General features: G+C 39.6%; 1 protein-coding gene, 1 long non-coding RNA gene and 1 other non-coding gene across 16 annotated transcripts in view; all 3 read left to right on the top strand.

The window, feature by feature from the left end:
- The window catches only part of LOC122081303, a 15,264-nt gene extending 4,979 nt beyond the window's left edge, over nt 1-10,285 (top strand). Inside the window, exons 2-4 of the long non-coding RNA XR_006141063.1 lie at nt 9,402-9,453; nt 9,606-9,826; nt 9,950-10,285. This is a non-coding gene — a long non-coding RNA (uncharacterized LOC122081303). The remainder of the gene's footprint in view (nt 1-9,401; nt 9,454-9,605; nt 9,827-9,949) is intronic.
- Nucleotides 10,286-11,327: 1,042 nt separating this feature from the next.
- LOC122082993 lies at nt 11,328-11,445 on the top strand. The gene has a single exon (XR_006141522.1). It is a non-coding gene; the product is annotated as a U5 spliceosomal RNA (small nuclear RNA).
- Nucleotides 11,446-13,563: 2,118 nt separating this feature from the next.
- LOC122082581 (30S ribosomal protein S21, chloroplastic-like) lies at nt 13,564-19,076 on the top strand. 14 transcript variants are annotated; one of them, XR_006141343.1, is made up of 4 exons: nt 13,564-14,264; nt 14,539-14,604; nt 14,729-14,905; nt 18,444-19,076. XR_006141343.1 is itself a non-coding variant. In XM_042650239.1 (3 exons), exons 1-3 carry the CDS (start codon nt 13,700-13,702, stop codon nt 14,803-14,805), a joined length of 708 nt encoding a protein of 235 aa, XP_042506173.1. In that variant the 5' UTR covers nt 13,564-13,699; the 3' UTR covers nt 14,806-19,076. The 14 variants fall into 14 exon arrangements, 5 of the variants coding, with proteins under 5 accessions (XP_042506173.1, XP_042506177.1, XP_042506176.1 ...); XR_006141344.1 differs by having other exon boundaries at nt 18,457-19,076; XR_006141347.1 differs by having other exon boundaries at nt 18,804-19,076.
- The last annotated feature ends 531 nt before the right edge of the window (nt 19,077-19,607 follow it).

Below are 19,607 nucleotides of genomic sequence, written 5' to 3' on the forward strand. Positions count from 1 at the left end.
TCACCCTCTTGAAACTCTTGTAGCCTTCTGTGCACATCTGCCTTCGATTTGTATTGCTCATTACTCAGTGCTATCTGTCTCCTTATACCTGCATGCAAATCATGTATATGCTGAGCAAAAGATTCGGCTGACTGGGAGGTCCTAGAACTAGACACGACTGGGATAAGGTCTATTGGTGCCCGAAGCTGGTATCCTGAACAGATCTCAAAGGGGGACAGACCAGTGGTACGGTTCTTAGAACTGTTATATGCAAACTCGGCCTGGCTAAGGACTCGATCCCAACTGGTAAGGTGTTCTCCTATGAGGCAACGCAATAAATTCCCTAAGCTCCTATTGACAACCTCGGTTTGGCCATCGGTCTGAGGGTGGAAAGCTGAGGAGAAACGGAGTTTCGTGCCCATCATCCGCCATAGGGTCCTCTAAAAATGACTAGTGAACTTAACATCCCTATTGGACACTATGGTGAGCGGTAACCCATGGTACTTGACAACCTCGTTAAAGAAAAGTTTGGCTACTATGGATGCATCGGAAGTCTTAGAGCATAGGATAAAATGGGCCATCTTCGAGAAGCGGTCAACAACCACATAAACAGAATCATGGCCTCTCGAAGTTCTTGGTAGACCAAGCACGAAGTCCATGCTAAGGTCCTGCCAAGGGGAATGGGGAACGGGTAGGGGAGTGTACAAACCCGTGTTTTGCTTTTGTTGTTTGGCGGTCTAGCATGTCCTACACTGACCCACAACTCTAGCAACATCCCTCTTCAGTCCTAGCCAAAAGAATCGGTCCTCAACGAGGGTGATGGTCTTATCGCGACCGAAGTGGCCAGCGACTCCCCCAGCATGCAATTCTCAGATCAGGAAATCTTGGAGTGAAGTCCTGGGAATGCACAACTTGCTTCCTTTAAAAAGAAATCCCTCCCTAAGTAGGTAGTCCGAGCGGTTGACTGGTTTGCCTTCACTCAAGGAAGTGAACGGCTCATAAAAATCAGGACAGGTGGGGTATTGGTCCTTGACTCGCTCGAACCCTACAACCTCTACACTCATTGCTTGGAGTAGCACACTAGCCCGACTCCTAGCATTGGTGCGACTGAGGAACATGTTCACCCGGCTCAGTGCATCTGCAGCAGTATTCTCGATACCAGACCTGTGCTTGAGTACAAAAGTGTACTCTAGGAGGAACTCAACCCACTTGGCATGCCTCTGATTGAGTTTCTTTTGGGCACTAAGGTACTCAGAGCTTGGTGGTCAGAGAATAGTACGAATTCTTGCGGTAAAAGGTAATGTCGCCAATAGCGCAATGATTGGACAACCGCATAGAATTCCTTGTCGTATGTAGAATATCGTTGCCTAGCTTCATTAAGCTTCTCACTAAAATAGGCAACAGGGTGGCCCTCTTGTCCTAGGACACCACCTATCCCAATACCAGATGCATCACAGTTAACTTCGAAGACCTTAGAGAAATCTGGGAGGCGCAGGACTGGAGCTTCAGTCATAAGCTTTTTAATCTCATTAAAGGCCTTCGTAGCATTCTTAGTCCATTGAAACTCCTTCTTTTTCATGCAATCGGTGATAGGAGACATAATGGAACTAAACCGGTAGATGAACCTTCTGTAGAAAGTGGTTAAACCATGGAAGCTTCGTACCTCATGAATGTTAGTTGGCTCATGCCACTTTACAATCGCCCTCACTTTCTCAGGGTCAGCAGATACTCCCTGAGCTGACACAACAAATCCCAGGAAGATGACTTGATCACTCATGAAGGTGCACTTCTTGAGGTTGACAAAGAGTTTCTCTTGTGAGAGCACATGAAAAACCTTCTGTAAGTGATCCAAGTGGGAAGACGGGGTCTTACTATAGATGAGGATGTCATCAAAGTAAACCACAAGGAACTTGCCAATGAATGGTTGAAGCACTTGATTCATTACCCTCATGAAAGTGCTAGGTGCATTTGACAAGCCAAAAGGCATGACTAACCACTCAAAGAGGCCATCCTTCGTCTTGAAGGCTGTCTTCCACTCATCTCCCGGCCTGACCCTAATCTGGTGGTACCCGCTCTTGAGATCAATCTTCGAAAAGATCGAAGAGTTGACCATCATATCCAACATGTCATCAAGCCTAGGGATAGGGAACCTATACTTGATGGTAATCTTATTGATGGCCCTACTATCAACACACATACGCCAAGTGCCATCTTTCTTTGGCGTGAGCAAGGCAGGTACAGCACACGGGCTAAGGCTTTCCTTAATGAATCCCTTTTGCAACAGTTCATCCACTTGCCGTTTGAGTTCGGCGTGTTCTTTGGGATTCATTCGGTAATGGGGTAAGTTCGGGAGAGAGGATCCTGGAACTAAGTCAATAGCGTGTTGGATGTCACGCATAGGCGGTAACTCATCAGGTAGTTCCTCAGGGAATAGCCTCTCGAATTTCCTCAACAAGGGTTGCACTTCTCTAGGAGCCTTAGTGAATAAGCGTGACCTATCGGTATTACTCTGTACGGCAACTAGAGCATAAATCACCTCTGAATCGTGACACTCTCCTTCAAATTGTTGTTGATTTAAAATGTTGAGTGTTTTGGTGGGGGCGTGTTTGGATGTACTTCCCTTGTGTTCTGGAACCCTAACTTCCCTAGGGGGACTGGGTGTCAGTCTGATCTTCTTCCCTTTGAACTCAAAGACATAGGTGTTAGACTTCCCGTAATTGGTGACATCCCGGTCATATAACCAGGGCCTACCTAGAATGATGTGGGCAACATCCATCTCTAGGACATCACACCACACTCGATCCTCATATCCTGCAAAGTGTAGGGGAACTAGACACCTCAGATTTACGGGAATGGTGGACTGATCAACCCAGGCAACCTTGTAAGGCTTGGGGTGAGGTTCAAGTTTGAGGCCCATTCGAGCAACAACGCTCTTGGCGACCACATTCATGCAACTCCCGCTGTCTATGGCGAAGCGGTAGTTCTTGGCCTGATGACATGTGTAGGTGATGAATATATTAGTTCGTCGCCAATCGTCGCTATTCTTAGGTTGTGAGACCATGCAACGCACAATGCCGAGCTTGAGGTCACCGGCCTCCTCGGTGTCCTCATCAGATATGGTCTCATCTGGCCTATGGTCCTCATACTCATGGTCCTGAAAACCCTCTTGGTCACTTTCCTCAGGGGTCTGCTCTCCTACATAAAGATTCATATTGGGACACTCTCTGGAGAAGTGACCAAACCCACGACACTTGAAGCACTGTTGTTGCCCACTACTCTTGGGCGCTTCTCCCAAAATTCCTTTATCCTTGTTGTCAAATTGACGCTGTGGTGCAGTAGGGGGTTTTGGGAATCCAGTTGAGCCTTGGGGTGGTTTTCTAAATTGGGACTCCCCAGCTTGGAAGCTCTTCCTCTGAGAATAAGTTCTCATGGAGGATTCCATCTCAAGGGCTATCTTGAAGGCCTGTGGAACGTCTCGTACTAGGTGGGGTGCCATACGAGACTGAATTTCGGAGTTGAGCCCGGTAAGGAATCTGGAAAGTGTCTGCTCAACATCCTTCCGAATACGACTTCTAATTTTTAGTTCATTGAACTTGCTCATGTACTCGGTCACAGTCAACTTCCCTTGCTTCAGGGTATTCATTTCATTCAACAACTGGAGCCTATAAGTGATAGGCAAAAATTCCCTCTTGAGCCGCTCTTACATCTCCACCCAGGTGGTGATTGGCTCAAGTCCTAGGTGGTCCTCCTGGTACTCTAGGTCTGTCCAGAAGTCCTGGGTAGCTCCAATAAGCTTGAATTTAGCAAACGGGTAGCGGACTTCTTTGGGCATATCATAGAAATCGAAGTACCTATCCATCTGCTTGATCCAATCCAGAAGGATCCTAGTGTCAATCTGACCATCGTAGGTAGGGGCATCTACCTTAATCATCCGTCTGACATCAAAGCCCCTATCATGGTGCTCATAGCCCTCATCATCTCCATATTGGGTTTGGCGTCTTGGCGGTGGGCCTCGACCCCTACCCTGTTCCCTACCACGCCTTAGGCCTTGGAAGTTATCCCCTATCTGGTCATAACCATCAGTCTGGTTATTTTCGTTTACTTCCTCAGGGTTAGGGCCTCTGCCCCTAGGTTCAGTGCCAGTTATGTTACGGCCTTGCCGTCCATCAAGGTTTTGGGCACTTGTCTCGAGGGCAGCCAACTTATCGGTAAGGGCTTGGAGATGGATAGCTTGTGTTTCCTGTATGGTTTGAACAGCTTTCATGAATTCAGCCAGTTGCTCCAATTGGGTGGCGGTGCTAGGAGGGTCAGACATATCCTGGTATGCTCTACCACTACGAGTGGACATAAGGAGATGGGCAGCCAAAGGTACGGTTGCCACCAAAGACTCAAGGTCTACTCAGGATCTCCAATTGAGATAAACAGTTAGCCCTTTCAATCTTGAGGTCAGAAATCTCCCTCTCGAGTATATGCTTTTGGAGGGAATAACATCCAATGCTATTTGGTCCCGCCAACTTAAGAAAGAAAAGGGTGTCCTCTAACCTATGGTATCGCTCTCTTAGCTCAGACTCGACCACGGATAAACGGTGACGGAGACTAGACCTCAAAAGATATGACATGTAAACAAGGGACAACAGTATTTAATTACCCTCAACCTAGACAAAACCATGCTTTGATACCAAGATGATGTAGGGGGTTCCTAGGTGACTAGGTCTCCGACAAGATTAACTAGCTAGGTAGGGTTAACTCAAGGGGCTTAGGTAGGTAGGACCAAAGAATCTCAGCAAACACGATCAAGCATGCAAGATAAGACGAGACTAATAAACAAAGTAGCTAAAAGCAATAATAATCTAGACGGAAAAACACATAAATTCTTACTCAAGCTTCAAATGGGGATATGGGGAAGGGAACAAGCGACATACGAATATTAGGTTCAGCACAAATCCATCTAGACACCCAAATTAGATATGCAAACAATCGATATCCTCTAGCAACCAACTAAAGTAGAAAATCAGCAAGGGTTCTTTGGAGATATAATAGTGACAAAACAACTTAAACAATCAGTAAAATAGGCATAAACAAAGGGCAAAGGCAGGCTTCAATGTCAATGGACTGCAATATATAATAGGGGTTAATGGAGGTGGGGAGGGTTTAGTTTAATGCTTTACCAAACTGCTGTTCAGATCTGAGGAGAGAAGAAGAGATCAAGGTCCTCCAAAATAAAAAGGTTGCAGTCCACTTTTAGTTGATGAAGATACATCCAGCCGATTGTAGAGAGAGCAACACCAGTGGAGGGTAAACAACAACCGAGAGTAGTAGCAGCAGTGATGTAAAGGCAGCAGTGTGCAGCAGCAGCAGTATTGCAACGGCAGTAGTATGTAGCAGCAGCAGGTGCAGCAGCAGCAGTTTTTGTAACAGCAGTAATATGTTGCAGCAGCAGTGAAGTAAAGGCAACAGGTGCAGCAGCAGCAGTTTTTGTAACAGCAGTAATAAGTTGCAGCAGCAGTGAGCATTGATGGGGGAGATCAGCAGTGACAAACAGCAGCAGAAAAAAAAAAAGGAATTAAGACTGAAAAGAAAGAGAGGGAAGCGAGACAAGAAAGCAGAGAGAAGAGAGAGCCGAGAGAGTAAGAGAGGAAAGAGGCGAGAGAGAAAAGTGGGAAAACGAGAGAGAGAGAGAGAACCGTGAGGGGTTGGGGGTTTGCTCTTGGACTTTTTTTTTCAATTAACATTCATTCCCTTGATCGTGGCCTAAGCCATTACATAAATATCAATTTAGTTACTAAAAATAAAAAGAGTCAATTGACTAGTAAATAAAGACTTTCTAAAAACTAATCAACCAATAAAGTAGTTTCCTAATTAATTAAAAGATTAACAAGGAAAAGAATATACTACAAATAAACTACTAAACTCATAACTAATGGGGCCCACAAGATCTACTAAAAATCTGGAAAGAGAAAGGGGCTCGATCCAGCGTTGGAATGGCTGGATCGAGCTTTCCTTCTTCCTCCTTTTTTCTTCTTCTTCTTTCTATTCTTCCAGCCACAAAGATGGCTGGTTATTCTTCTTCTTGCGCCTGTACACTTTGATGTCCCCATCACACTTGGCTATAGAAGGGAATATGATTATGTCTTCCCCTTCTTCTGAAAGAAAATGGAAGTATGTTGATGTTTCTAGTATGAGTGTCTGAATCTCTACAAGAGGCAGTCCTTTGGAAGCAACCTCCGTGAAAACAAGCAATGGTACTTTCTTTCTTCAAGTCATGGTTCTAAGGTTGAATTTGACCAGATCCATCAAAAAGTTGGTCGTTTTTGTCGAGGAAAAGGGGGGGGGTATTTCAGATTGAATTTCTCCAATCAAAACGGATAGTTGGAAGAGGGTTTCAATCAGGCTGGATAGGGTTAATGTTCAATCATGGTTCATTATGCCGGAGAATAGGTGTTGGTTTAATATTAGGATTGAGGGGATAGAGAATAAGAGATTTTTAATGCAGAATATATGTGAAGAAAATTGAACTAAGAAGAAGATACAATGAGAAAACAATGGAGATATCTATAAACACACACACACACACACACACACAAAAATGAAGATAGCTGTAGAAAGTTGTCTTCATTTTTCAGTGTTGGATTTTATGACAAGCCAAAAGATAGCCTTAAAAGCATTTTTTTCTTATCTGGTAATTGATGTGGTAGATATGGGGTTTAAGGTGGGGGAGGTTTTCTATGTAGCTGTTTAGTTTGCAGATTTCTGGATGCTGGACCTATTGAGGATGACGTGGCAAAATGTGTTTCAACTGGCTGGTGCTTGTTGAGTAGATCTCAGTCTGTATACCAGTAGGAGGTTACTGATGTTTATCCTCCCATGCAAGATAGAAGTCTTTAGGGTCTATCTGGTGGAAGGTTAGGGTTCCAGGTCTTGAATCTGCATCTAGATGCCTCAGCATCTTGATATAGATTTTGTTTAACATTCCTAATCCTTCAACAGGATGATGCTCCTGCATCCTCGCACCACACCTTGGTGAGGAATTGAAAGATTGCGTCTTAATTCCTTTCCTCCTTCCCCCCCCCCCCCCTTTTTTTCTGGATAAACCAATGACTTTTATTGAAGGGATCTACCTCTCTAAATGCACAAAGACAATGTCCAGAAGACTTCGTGTTGAGCTATATGGGTAGAATACTTGTTATTAAATAAAAGTTCCAGCCAGTTGTTGCTGTATGGAGGATGGGTACTATCTTCCTCAGATTCTTTACTCTAAGAAGTCCAAAAAAGAGTCAACTCCTCCTTACCAGTGAAACAAGCTTGTTAGCTGGTTCCATCGAGTTCTCAATTTTCTCCTGTTTCTTTTGAGCAATGGAATGGTGACTGTTATATAGCATCAGGAGTTACCGAGCTATATTGTTTTTGTTTGCCTACCTGATTATTTGCAAAATTAGTCAAAGAGTAGCTTCTCAAAAGTCCATTGTCTGTTTCACCAAGCCCCCATTTCTCCCTGGATAGAATCTTATCTCTCTGGTGCATGAAGGCAGTAAAGTTGGGAGATAATACACATGGTAAAGCATTAGAGAGTGTGGGCACCTCTAGCATCATCCAAACAAAGACCAAACCTTCATTAGAAATGGATAGTTCCATTACCTATTAGGGCCTTCTATTGGGTCTGGGCCAAATAAATTCCAATTTTCTCCAAAGCCCAATAGCTCTGTTCTTGATGTGGTTTTGATTTTTAAAATTGATCTACATCCTTCAGTCTTGATATTGAGTTAATCTCCTGATCATTGAGATTACAGTGAAGATAATATTCAAAGCTAACTCGTGAATGTTGAATCAGTGAACTTTTAAAATTTATTTTTTATGACAGAGAAGTCGGAGATGTCAAAAACTAAGACACAGATGTCTGCCCATGCATCATATATTATTTTAAAAGCCTGTTCATTTTCCCTTCTCAGCTTTACCTTTGTGCCATAAAGTTTACTTGTATTCAGTTTAAGCAATAGATTTCATAACTAGCCCACTTTGCAGAGGAGAAAAAAAAAAGAGGGGGGGGGGAATAAACCAGGTGCAATTTAGAGGGAAAATGACATCATAGGGAATGAATCAAGTACAAGAATCATTTTAGTTGCATTTTCTAAATTGCCTTGGGAATGTTAAATCAGAAGTCTTTCTTTTTAATTTTGAATTCCATCTTAACAATCCTCTCTCCTATCACGGACTGTGTATGGCTCCTCTCTTGAACCATGTCTACAATATAGGTTTGTGTTTTGGTATTAATTTATGTAATATCTTATAAATAAATTTTCTTTATGCTTCTGCTGCACAACACAAACATTGTAATTATTTGAGTTCTTGATGTAATTTAATCGCAGATAGGGTTCAGTTTTTCTCTTTCAAGAGTAGGAATTGAGTGGTAGAAGATCTATAATTATAACCAAGGCATTTGGAGTTGGTGGTGATCTTTCATTTTAATCAATTAAGAAGAGTTGGGTATTTTCTGGTTATCTATAACAATGCTGTTCACTGTTTCAGTTCTTTATCATTTATTTCTATTGCTGCTGCTAGTTTCTTGTGCTCTACTCTCTTCTTCCTTCCCACCCCACCCCTTTTTGGGGTGAGCTGATCACTACAATATCTGCTGCTGCCACTACCTGTTTTATTATTAGTTGAGTTGTTTTTTTTTTTTCCCTTTATGCCCAATAAAACTTCAATCTGATAGTTTAATGACAAATTTTAGTACAAAATCTCCATATTTTAACCTGTAAATAATGCATAAAGCAGCTGATTGCCTAGTTTTTACTCTGGCTCTGGTGCTTGAAATTTTGGTTTGATTGTTACATCCAGCTACAAGATTATTGGAGGTTTGCAGGCATGATTGTTTGTCAGTAACATATTCAAATTTTACTTATCTTTAATCCTATTTAATCCTAGTACCACTCCCCTCCCCCCCTCTCTTTAATTTATGCTTGGTTCTCTATGTTACTTTTTCTAGTGAGGGAGCTAGTTACCTCAACAATGGTGCAAGTTCTTGCGTTGTCGTTATTCTATTATTTTGGTTTAATATCCAATTCCAAAAGGTTGAGTTTGTTGTTGTTATTGATCCAATTCCAAAAGTTTCATAGAGCTATACAAATTTATGGCAAAGATAGATTCAATTTGTATTGCAAAACCACTCGTGATCATCCATATGCATTTTAAATACTATCTAATGTTTCCTTCTGAAATGGAAAAATAAAAACCGTGAATATACATACCATTTTTGAATGCTAAATATGCCAGTGACCCATCTGTAAAAATTTAAAGCAATAAGGTGTAATTATCTTAAGGGACTCACTGTTTCTGCTTTGTTAGAATTTATAAACAATGTTATTTCCTCTAATAAGTATTTATTCAACATTTATAATCCAAGTTATGGTCTAATCATTCTTCAGGCTGCCTTGAAGTAGTAAGAAAACTGTGAGCTACATAGAACTTAGATAACAGGTCAGATTTTCCTCTTCTAATAGCTATTTGTATTTTCTATCTTGAAAGCTCATTGATTTTAAAATATAGAAATCTTTTAAAATAGTAAATATGATCCCCTTGTTTCAAAGCAAGGGAAACAAAGAGTAAATTTGATCCATTTGTTCCTGCAGGGTGTTCAAATTGAAGTATAGGTAGTCACATACATCAGTAAAAGGAACCAGATCCTTTCCTTTGCCCAGGAGAGGAAGGAAGGTGAGAAAGGATGAACAAAAAGTTTGGTGGAGGGAAGCAACCAATTGGAACACCATCGTTAGCATGGTCATCCGTTGTGGTTGTTGTTTCACTTTTAGCAGGTGCCTCTGTTGTGCACAATATCTTCAAGCCTGACTTGGTAAATTACTCTTTCTTCCCTTCTCCACTGGGAAATTTCTGCTTACCCTGGTTGGGTTCCAAAATATATGATGAAAAGGTTTCCTCATACAACTATTTTTCTCACCTGATGGAATTGATGCAGACATTGCCAGCGATGGAGAATGTCACTGGGACTAAGGAACAAGCCCCTGGAAAAAATTAATAGTCGTCTCTTCAAGGCTCAATATGAATTTCTGAGATCGTTAGACTGCAGATTGCAGTATATGGACTCTTGACTTACCAAAATGAAGCAGGTTCTGGGATTGTTCCTTCTTGTGGATTCACATTTTTCATGTCGATTTGATTGGCATCACATGGCGTCATGAACGGGGACATAGTTTTGATCTTTAAACTTAATTATCACCATTTCTAGTGTACTCTTTTTCATACCCTGTTCTGGGTTTCATTACAAAGAAAATTTATCTCGTATTTCTGACAATATTTTGAGTTGCTAAATTGCTTTCATGGTTTTATGTAATAACTTTGTGGCAAATCGCTCTACCTTACTATGAGATGGTGATTCGCGAGACATGGCTAAAACAAGCCAAAACCCTTACTGGCTGGTGATTGCTCCTAATTTGGTTAAAATGAAAAGTTTATTGAGATCAAAGTTGAGCTTTATACAGAACTGCCAATAAATATTGGGAAGTTTCAATGATATGATTAGTATTCCTGTCTCCTTCAGTGACTCTGTTGTAGGTGTTGATGAAGACAACATGAAGAAACAAAGTATGTCTTAAGGATCAAGCTCTCTCAAGGCATGAGCTTCAATTAACTCCATCGAAGAACACCTATTACTCTTTCAAGACCTACAATCCAACAGTCTTTCCCAGCTCTTAACATTGAGCTTGGGGTTGGCTAATCTAATTAAACCCACCATATTTTTTTAAATGATTTTTTTACCTTTGGTTCAATATCAATACTGATACCGATACTCCCGATCGATGATTGGCCAGGTATGTTCAACTGAACCGCAGTTCTATGCTCTTTCGTATCCGAACAAGTGGTTTGTGACCATATCTTTCGCCTCTCAATATCCCTTTTTCAGAGTTGGGGCTTGGAGCCAATGGAAGAAAATGTTCATAAACTCAAAGGGTTAGTAACCAAACGGGTCCATGTAGATTGAAACTCATGCTATGCTGATTGTGGCTGATGTTGGTTTTTCTTTCTCTAAGTTATAGAGCATATTCATAGAACCCTAAATACAACAGAGATATGATTTAATTGAATGGATACCAATACCGATACTTAGAGCCTAAGTATGATGCTGTTTTGATATTTGAGGGTGAGGTGGATTTGGAGTTTGGACACCATGAATGAAGAACAGCATAAGAGGAGATCTCTATTGAGGCTATTGAGCAGTGTGTGAGAGTGACAGTATTTGGTTACTTTGGAAACAATCCCACATCGGATAGGTAGGAACAATTCCTCCCATCAACAGAATTATAAAACTCTCACATCAAGCATTGATAAAATCACGCAGCCGTGCGGTGAGCACAGAGCGAACTATTCTTTCGCCTTTTACTAAAGAATACCGTGTGCTCGCCGTAAAAAACGGCATACGCCAATTTTTGAAGGGAACCCCTGGAAAGGGGGGCCCCACATGGCATATCATAAAACATTTTTCATTGTCTGCATTGACACCATCATATGGCCCATATGCCCACGTGTGCACTGCAATGGGCAATTATGATCGAAGATACCAATTTTTGGTTTCAAACTACGGACTCATTATTACAATGTCAATTGATTCGGTTCCGTTGGATTGAACTAGTTTGTAGAATTTTGGTTTTGGTGCAGTTTCTTTTACTAATTGGATTATTATCGATTCTTTTTCAAAATTTTCATATATATATATATATATATATACTTTTAAGAATGTTAAAAATAAAATGATTTATTTTTCCATTTTTCATCGTTTTTCCTATCCTTCCAAAATATTTTTTTTTTGGGTTTAAATATAATTAAATATCTTATTTTGATTGGTCCATTTGATCAATCTGATTTGATTTTGATTTGTATCTTTTTTATAAAAACCCCAAATCTTGGCTACCAAGGTGTAATTTGTATCAGAATTCTAGAGGGCGATTATCCTCTGCATTGAGCATCGTAAAAGAAAATTTTTGGTAAAAAGAAAAAAATTTCTATGTTCAAATTTTCTTTACACAGATTTTTCTTGAAAACAAATGGATCATGATCTTCTCCAATGTGAGAGAGAGAGAGAGAGAGAGAGCCCAGCCACATTTAGCAGTTGGGACTTGGAAGTCTCTTGCGATGTGCGCCCAAGTGTTGGTATATGTGTCAGGTGCTCAGTTAGATGTTTATTGTTAGAGAAATTTTGATTCAAAAAAAGATGGGCACCATATCACTTTCTCTCCCTCTTCTTTGGAAATGACCCATATAGGTCTTGCATCCTAACATCTTTTAGCTTCAAGAAAACTAGCTAGGAACCCAACTCTCTCCCATTTTAATTATACTTAGGGCCCGTTTGATAACGTTTCAAGAAACGGAGTAAAAAACGTTTGACAAAACTGTTTCGTTTCACTTATTTTCAGAAATAGAAATAAAAATTTTTACTTATTTATGATTCAAGAAACGGCCCACGCCGTTTCTGGAAACGACTTGTGGCCATTTTTTCATTGGTTACTATCGACTTCTAAAAACATAACTTATTAAACACCTTCAATTCCGTTTCTGTTTCTAAAAACGAAAATTTATGTTTCTGCCGTTTCTTGAAACAGAAACGGCAGAAACGTTATCAAACGGGCCCTTGTATTTGACAACTTGATTTTTGAAGCAGTTTTTACAATTTTTTTTTGTCTTTATCAAATGATTGTGTTTGAAGTATGTAATTTAGCTTACCAAAAAAAAGAAAAAAAATGTAATTTTCTTTCAAAGTTCTAAATTTTTCTTCTTCTTTCAAACTTATATCTATTGTGGCTTAGAATATTAATTTCGAGAAGTGTGTAATGCATGGATTTTAGATTCATCAAAGTTAGAGATCTTAGAGTAATAGATGTAAATATGGATTTAGGGGATGGTATCGGTATTAGTATTTTGGATCGGATTAGATCGGTGTGTATCAGTTGATTTTGCCCTTGCTTTTCTTAAAAAGTATAGTTTTTTTTCCTATTTTACCCCTGAAATGATACGGATAACCAATCCGAATCGATCAAGGCCCTAAGATTGGTCTCAACTGATACTGATGTGATACAACTAATACGATCGACACAATACCAATACTTGAAACCATGATGTAGATAATGAGAAAACCTTGAAACTGATAGTGAAGGCCGATTTAGGAATGAGGTTGATGACTTTAGAATTTATTTAGAAATACCACCCTTACTATGATTTGTCTCCTCCATTAGTTTTAGATTTACTTGTAACTACGTGAAATTTAGGATTTTCGTTTTAGAGTTTTAGGCAAGTGTTCTTGAGAGATTTTCTAGTGTAATTTTTTCTTCCAACATATTGAATCATTTCTTCTTAATTCAAAGATAAAACATATCATATCGTTGTGTTTATGCAAATTTATAGTGAAGAATATTTGGGCTTGGCCAGGTCAAGTGAGTAACTCCGTGATCCAAAAACCTAGTAGGAGAGCTTTCACCAGGATCACCATTAACTCTTTCTCCAATGGTCCAGAAAGCGAGCTCTTATAAATTTTAACCGGTTCAGAAAGGACCATGTGGGTCCAGTTTATATTTCGAATCTGGAATTCTGGACGACATGAGTTGGTGAAGGCTCACTCTTCACTCTTCGGTCTTCGGCTTCATTTCTCCTAAGTTCTAATCTAGAATGTTCCATCTACGTAGCAAAGCCTGGGATCAGCGTCACTGTGTCTCTATCCATGGCTGCTTCGTCTCTCCGCAACTTTCGTTCTTTCTCATTACCATCACAAAAGCTTCCCACCAAGAAAACGAGCACTCAACTCTTCTTTTCTTCTTCCTCTGTCCCATCTGGTTCTTCTCTTTCTGTTTCTTCGTCTTCTTTCAGATTGTTTCCGAGTGGTATATACAGACATGGGTTAGTTCCAGTAGTAGCGAATGATCTTTCTTCTTCTTATTCATCTAATTTATTGTCTGTAGTATGCCCTTCTCGTCTTTACTCGAATACCCTCTTCTGTAAATCTGACAACAAAGAACCGAAATGTAACTTAAGAAAACCCTACAACCTTAAGGTCCTTGTGGGCGCTGATGAACCTGAAGAGGCCTTGCTTAGGAGGTTCAGGAAGGAAGTAATAAAGGCTGGAATTATTCAGGAATCCAAGAGGAGAAGATTTTTTGAGAACAAGCAGGATAAGAAGAAAAGGAAGACCAGAGAAGCCGCTAGGCGGAATCGAAGAAGGTACTTTTTTGGGTTCCTTGTTATTTTCCTTCTGGATTGTTTTCCTTTACGAGTTTGGTATTCTTCCGGTAGTATTTTCCCCATTTTGTTTGATTAAATTTATTTTTTTGTCTTTTGGCACCATCTCAATTAGGCAGAGCCGCAGAGAGAATTTTATTTCTATGTAGTTTTGTCTCTCATTTGGGTAGGAAGTTTTATTTCTTTCTCTTGTTTTACTGGTTTGATGAGATGGGCTTTGTGGGTTCTGGTTGTTTCCCATAGGGTCTTAGCTTCTAAAATCTATGCTAACTTTGGTTTGCCTTTCTTGCATCTGAAATCTAATAACTTGTATTGCATCTACAGTTCCATTTATATGTTTAAGTGCTATCTCCCTTCTACTATGTTTACCCAGAAGGGAATTTGCTTCCAGTATGTACTTCTGTTACTGAATTTGTATTTTATTTATTAGAAGAAAATTTTGTTCACTTTGTCTGCTTTCTGTTTGGGTGATGATTATTTCAGTTTTCTCATCCCAATTGCTCCCTGTTTTCAGACGCCCATCATCGAGAACTCCACCTCCTGAGAAGAAAGAATCATCGAAGAAAAAGAAGGATGAGGATGAAGATGTAGATAACTGGGCACTTCCCGAAGGAGACCTTCCATATTGACTACCATTTTTCACCATTCTTTCTTTGTGTGGTAATTGCATCCTCTGAGACCTCTTTCTGTTGTAAGTTTCTCTGTAAAATCCTCTTTCTTTGGCTGTAAAGAGCAAGGAGTTTTGTTCCTCCTTTTGATTAACCATTTATTGTTCAGAAATAGAATAGTGTTGGCTGTATTGATTCTGAGATCTATGAGTAGCGTGTTCACCTGTATCACTTCTACGAGAATTATTTTATATGATTTGCATGATTTGAAGAGCTAGAACCAAATGCAGGACCACACTGTTTTATTTCCTAATTGCAATAATTCAACTGAGTTGAAGGATACTACTTCTGCTTCTGTTATGACTAATAGGAAGTGCAATTAAACCATAGAAAGTAGTTCTTGGAGTTCTAATTTTCTATTTAAATACATACAGAAATAAAAATCCTGATATCAATACTACCATAAAGATCAAATGAAAGAATTTCTGTTGCTTCCTGGTTTCAAAGTAACAATAGATTTAATGAATATCAAATTGATCACCTGAAGAATGAATGAATCACACAGGAGCACAGTAAGTGAAAATAGGGGTGGGGTGGGGTAGAACAGAATAATACTCTGGGTATGGCTATCACATCTCTGCTTCCCATTTGTCACCAAAGCTACTTTTTTTATTATGCCTTTTTTAATCACTTGATGCTTTTTGGGGCCACAGAACAATAGTATAAATTGAAAACTGAAGGTCTCATTCCACGAGGCATGAGGTCATTACTACAGGGAGAAAATTACTATGAAACACGAAATTTTCAAGAGTAATGCCACTTTACAATCAGGTTGGGTATTAAGTGAAATTTAATGTCCCTATCTCCTCTTCTTAATTTTGCTCTTTATATTCTTATAATATGTTTTATGATATATATTTTAGTTAAGATAGGATAAGTTAAAGACGTTTAATTATGATAGGATCAGGAATATCCAATTTTGTTACATGTTACTTTCTGCAAGCTACTGAGCTGTCTGCCTTTTTGGGTGGAAAAATAGAGCTTACACAAGGTTTTCCATCCAAGTGATCACATGGATGTCCATTCCTATTAAAGGGGGGATTCTCCGTGTTTTCTTTTGTTTTAGTTCATGATCAATTGTTGTTGCCACTGCATTTGGTATACTTATGTTTCATAGCACATTTTTCAAGCAAATGGTGGGTTGCTTAATAAAATCATTGGAAGAAGAAATCTAGAAAATTCAGCAAGATATGATGAACTGTTTGTTTTCTGTGGAGGGAAATAGTGTGAATACCCTTTGACGAAGGATAGATCATGTCCAGCTGAATTGTGCACCCTAATAACTTATGATATGCACTTGATAAACCAAAACTATATGGGTATGCTTTAGTATCCAGGATCTGAAGGATGGAATAAGCATCTCTATATTGCTGGGCAAGTAAATATTGGTTAGATTTTCCTAGCCATACAATATAATGCTAATAGCAATACTTCAGATAAGGAGAAGATCGAGCTTTTTTCCATTAAGCTTTGGCGAGGTTAGATTCCCTGAGTTTGGTAAAGTACTTCGCTCCAGGTTCCGAAACTGTGAACATGCAGGTCTGGCTGGTGCACTTAAACAAATCTTACTTTGTAGAGTCCTAAAGGAAACTGGAGCATTTATCAGATTTCTGGCCTTGCTGAATCTTCTAAATCCTTTTTTGGGGGTGTGACTGGATTGAGGAATGGAAAACAAGGTAGTCTGCAGCTTCTTAAACAAAGCACTTTAATATAGGCTTTGAGCATTGCAGTAGTTGTGAAGGTTCCACCAAATTATACCTTGTTTAGACAAGATTTTAGTTCAGTAAATTTTTTTTTTAGATCAATTGCCCAGCTGCCGGCCACGGAGCACACTTATTGGAGCTAGAAGCTCATCCTGTAGTTCAGTAAATTAGTCCCTTTTTCAAATTATCTTTGGCTCACAATTCTATGTGGATGGATCCTTGAGTTCCTGGTCTTCATAATTTTTTAATTCCATCCATATATGGTCTTAATGAGGAGCACAATACGGTTAGTGAATTGATGCCTAATGATCGTTGGAATGTTGGTTTGTTGTTTCACATTTTCCCTCCTCATATTACTAGGAATATTGCTCAAGTCCCAATTACTAGACCTTCCACATTAAATGATGGTTGGTTCTGTCCTTTAACCAAGACTGGTAATTGACCACACATATTTCTATTAAGTTTCTTTTAGAAGGTTATATGCATTATCAAAGTAATTTTGCAAATAAAGGTTTGTGGAGAGTGTTGTGGAAGCTTAAACTCTGTCCTCATTTTAAATTGTCCATGTGGAAAGTTTTAGTTGGGGGATTTTAACTAATAGTTAATATTATGGAGGTGGATCCTTTATGTTCTCTTTGTAAGGTGGAGGAGGAGTCCATTTGGCATCTCTTCATATCTTGTACTTTTGCAAAAAACATTTGGATGGCAGGGCCATTGGAATTCACACCGAGTACGTCTCTGCCTCTTCTCTTTTTGATTTATTTGCCTCTTTTGTTTCTTCTCCAGCCCTTTCCCATGTTGAAATAGGTTATATTCTATCAATCTCAGCTATGACTATGTACTTCATATGGATGGCTTGGAATAGGAATGTTTTTTCAAAATCATAATTTCTCTCCCACTGCTATCATACGCATTATTCTTAGGTGTGTTTCTGATCCTGGTATCCTTGTTCCACCTTCCCAATGTTGTTCTCCACTGACTCGAAATAATTTGTCTTTGTCGGGGTATCAAGCACTACAGTCTTGGATAACCCAATTATTATTTGTGATGGTTGCTTTGATCTGACTACATGCGCTGCTGGTTGGGCTGCTGTTTGTTTGTTTAGATCCCGAATTTCATTTTGTCTCTATGAGTAATGCTTTTACAAGGAACTTGTTGGAGTGTTGGAATTGCCAGGAGTATCCTACAGGGTTTATGATAGGCAATGGCAGAAGGAATTCAAAGACTTGAAGTTTGGACTGATAGTTTGTAACTGGCTGAGTGGATATCGCGAGGGAAGCATGGTGGGTGGCCATGGGATTATTTCAAATTCAGTTGGATAGTTATGAATTGCCCTCTTAATTAGTTGTAACTCTTAAATTAAAGGATTCTAATTTTTAATTTAGTTTTAGTTGCTAGGAGAGTAGCATATAAAGCTAGGGGTGGATGTTAACCTCTCTCTAAATTGTAGATGTTAGTTATAATAGGGTTTACTTGAACATAGGATAATTTCGGAGGTTGGATTTCTCTCTCTCTCTCTCTCTCTCCATAAATTGTAGATGTTAGTTATAATAGGGTAACTTGAACATAGGATAACTTCAGAGGTTGGATTTCAGTAGACAACTAGTATAGTGATTGAATCCAATAAAATGAAGATGACATGTTCATTTTAGGGGAGAGAGCAGAATGAAAGATCACCTACCCATGAGATCAGAAGGGGTTTGTCCCCCATGAATTGGACTCTCTTCCATCTTTGCTTCGCATTTTTCTTTATTTTTACTTTTGTCTAGCTGCAAGCAAACTCTAATGAAATTAAAACAAAAATAAAATGAAAAATTTTCAAATCATTTTGTGTATCAAAATACTTAGATTTGAATAGAAAAGTATGGCAGAAAATGAAGGATTCTGGTTGGGAAGTGCTTAAAAGTTCCGGTGAAAAGCATAGTGCAACTGCAGCTTCATAGGGATTGGAGGAACATCCCAAACCAATAGCCATTCGATCAACAATTCAAGATCCCGGCCATTTGATGATTTTTGATTCTGTTCCTCTCTTGGTGTGGCGATCTCCAATTTCAGATGAGTTCTCTCTTCCCCTTTCTCGGTCGGCATCTCTCTCTGGCCTGCATTTCTCGTTTTTCTCTGATCAGTGTCTCTTTTCTTTCCTTTGGCAATTTTCCCTTTTGACTAGTGATTTTCCCTCTGTTATTTATATTTCACATTGTGGTTCTCCTGGTTTCAGATTTCAAGTTCACCATGAGTTCACTCTGGCAGTTAGTTCATAGAAGTCGCAGCAGCAGCAGCAGCTTGTTCACAGTAAGTTTCGAGTTTTAAGGTTTGGAGTTCATTGTGGGTTCTCTCTGGCCGCAGTTCGCAGAAATTGCAGGTTCAAAGTGTTTCATATTCACTATGGGTTACTGTGGTTTTCCCATTGTCTCTCTCTCTCAGGTTGGCTGTTGTGCTAGCTCACTCAAAGATCAATTACAGTTGATTAATAAATTTCTTTGTTATACAATCATGATTAGTAAAACTTTCCACCACACCCCTCCCCCCCAACCCCCCCCCCCCCAAAAAAAAAAAAATAAATAAATTTCACTTTGCATATACTGTGAGGGGGCTATATGAATAATCAAAGTGGATTATATCATGGATTCTTATCTGATTCCAAAAGGTACTTCTCATGAAAAGCTCCTGCAAATCATTTTCCAATTCTCTAAAATGGGGCACCATGGTTGTGATCATAGCCCTAGGCTGAAGCCCTCATACAACAAGCAGCACTTCAGGAAGACCAATGAGCGATAATGGGGCATGCTGACTTGAATCTACAACCAGTCGACTCGAGCGGTGGTGGGACAAAAGTTTCCTTCCTCTAGGCTACCAACCCCGATGGCTTCCCCATCTAGAACATATAGACTAATTAAATCTTGTTAAATATGAAGTATTCAGGAAACAAAGCCCAATATGCTAACCCAATATGCTAACCATCTGTTCACAAGTGGAGATATTAGCAAGTTGTATGTGGAAGAGGGGGGAGGGGTTGTTGAGC

Source organism: Macadamia integrifolia, chromosome 6, assembly GCF_013358625.1.
Source record: "Macadamia integrifolia cultivar HAES 741 chromosome 6, SCU_Mint_v3, whole genome shotgun sequence".
In the NCBI taxonomy this organism is placed as follows: Eukaryota; Viridiplantae; Streptophyta; class Magnoliopsida; order Proteales; family Proteaceae; genus Macadamia; species Macadamia integrifolia.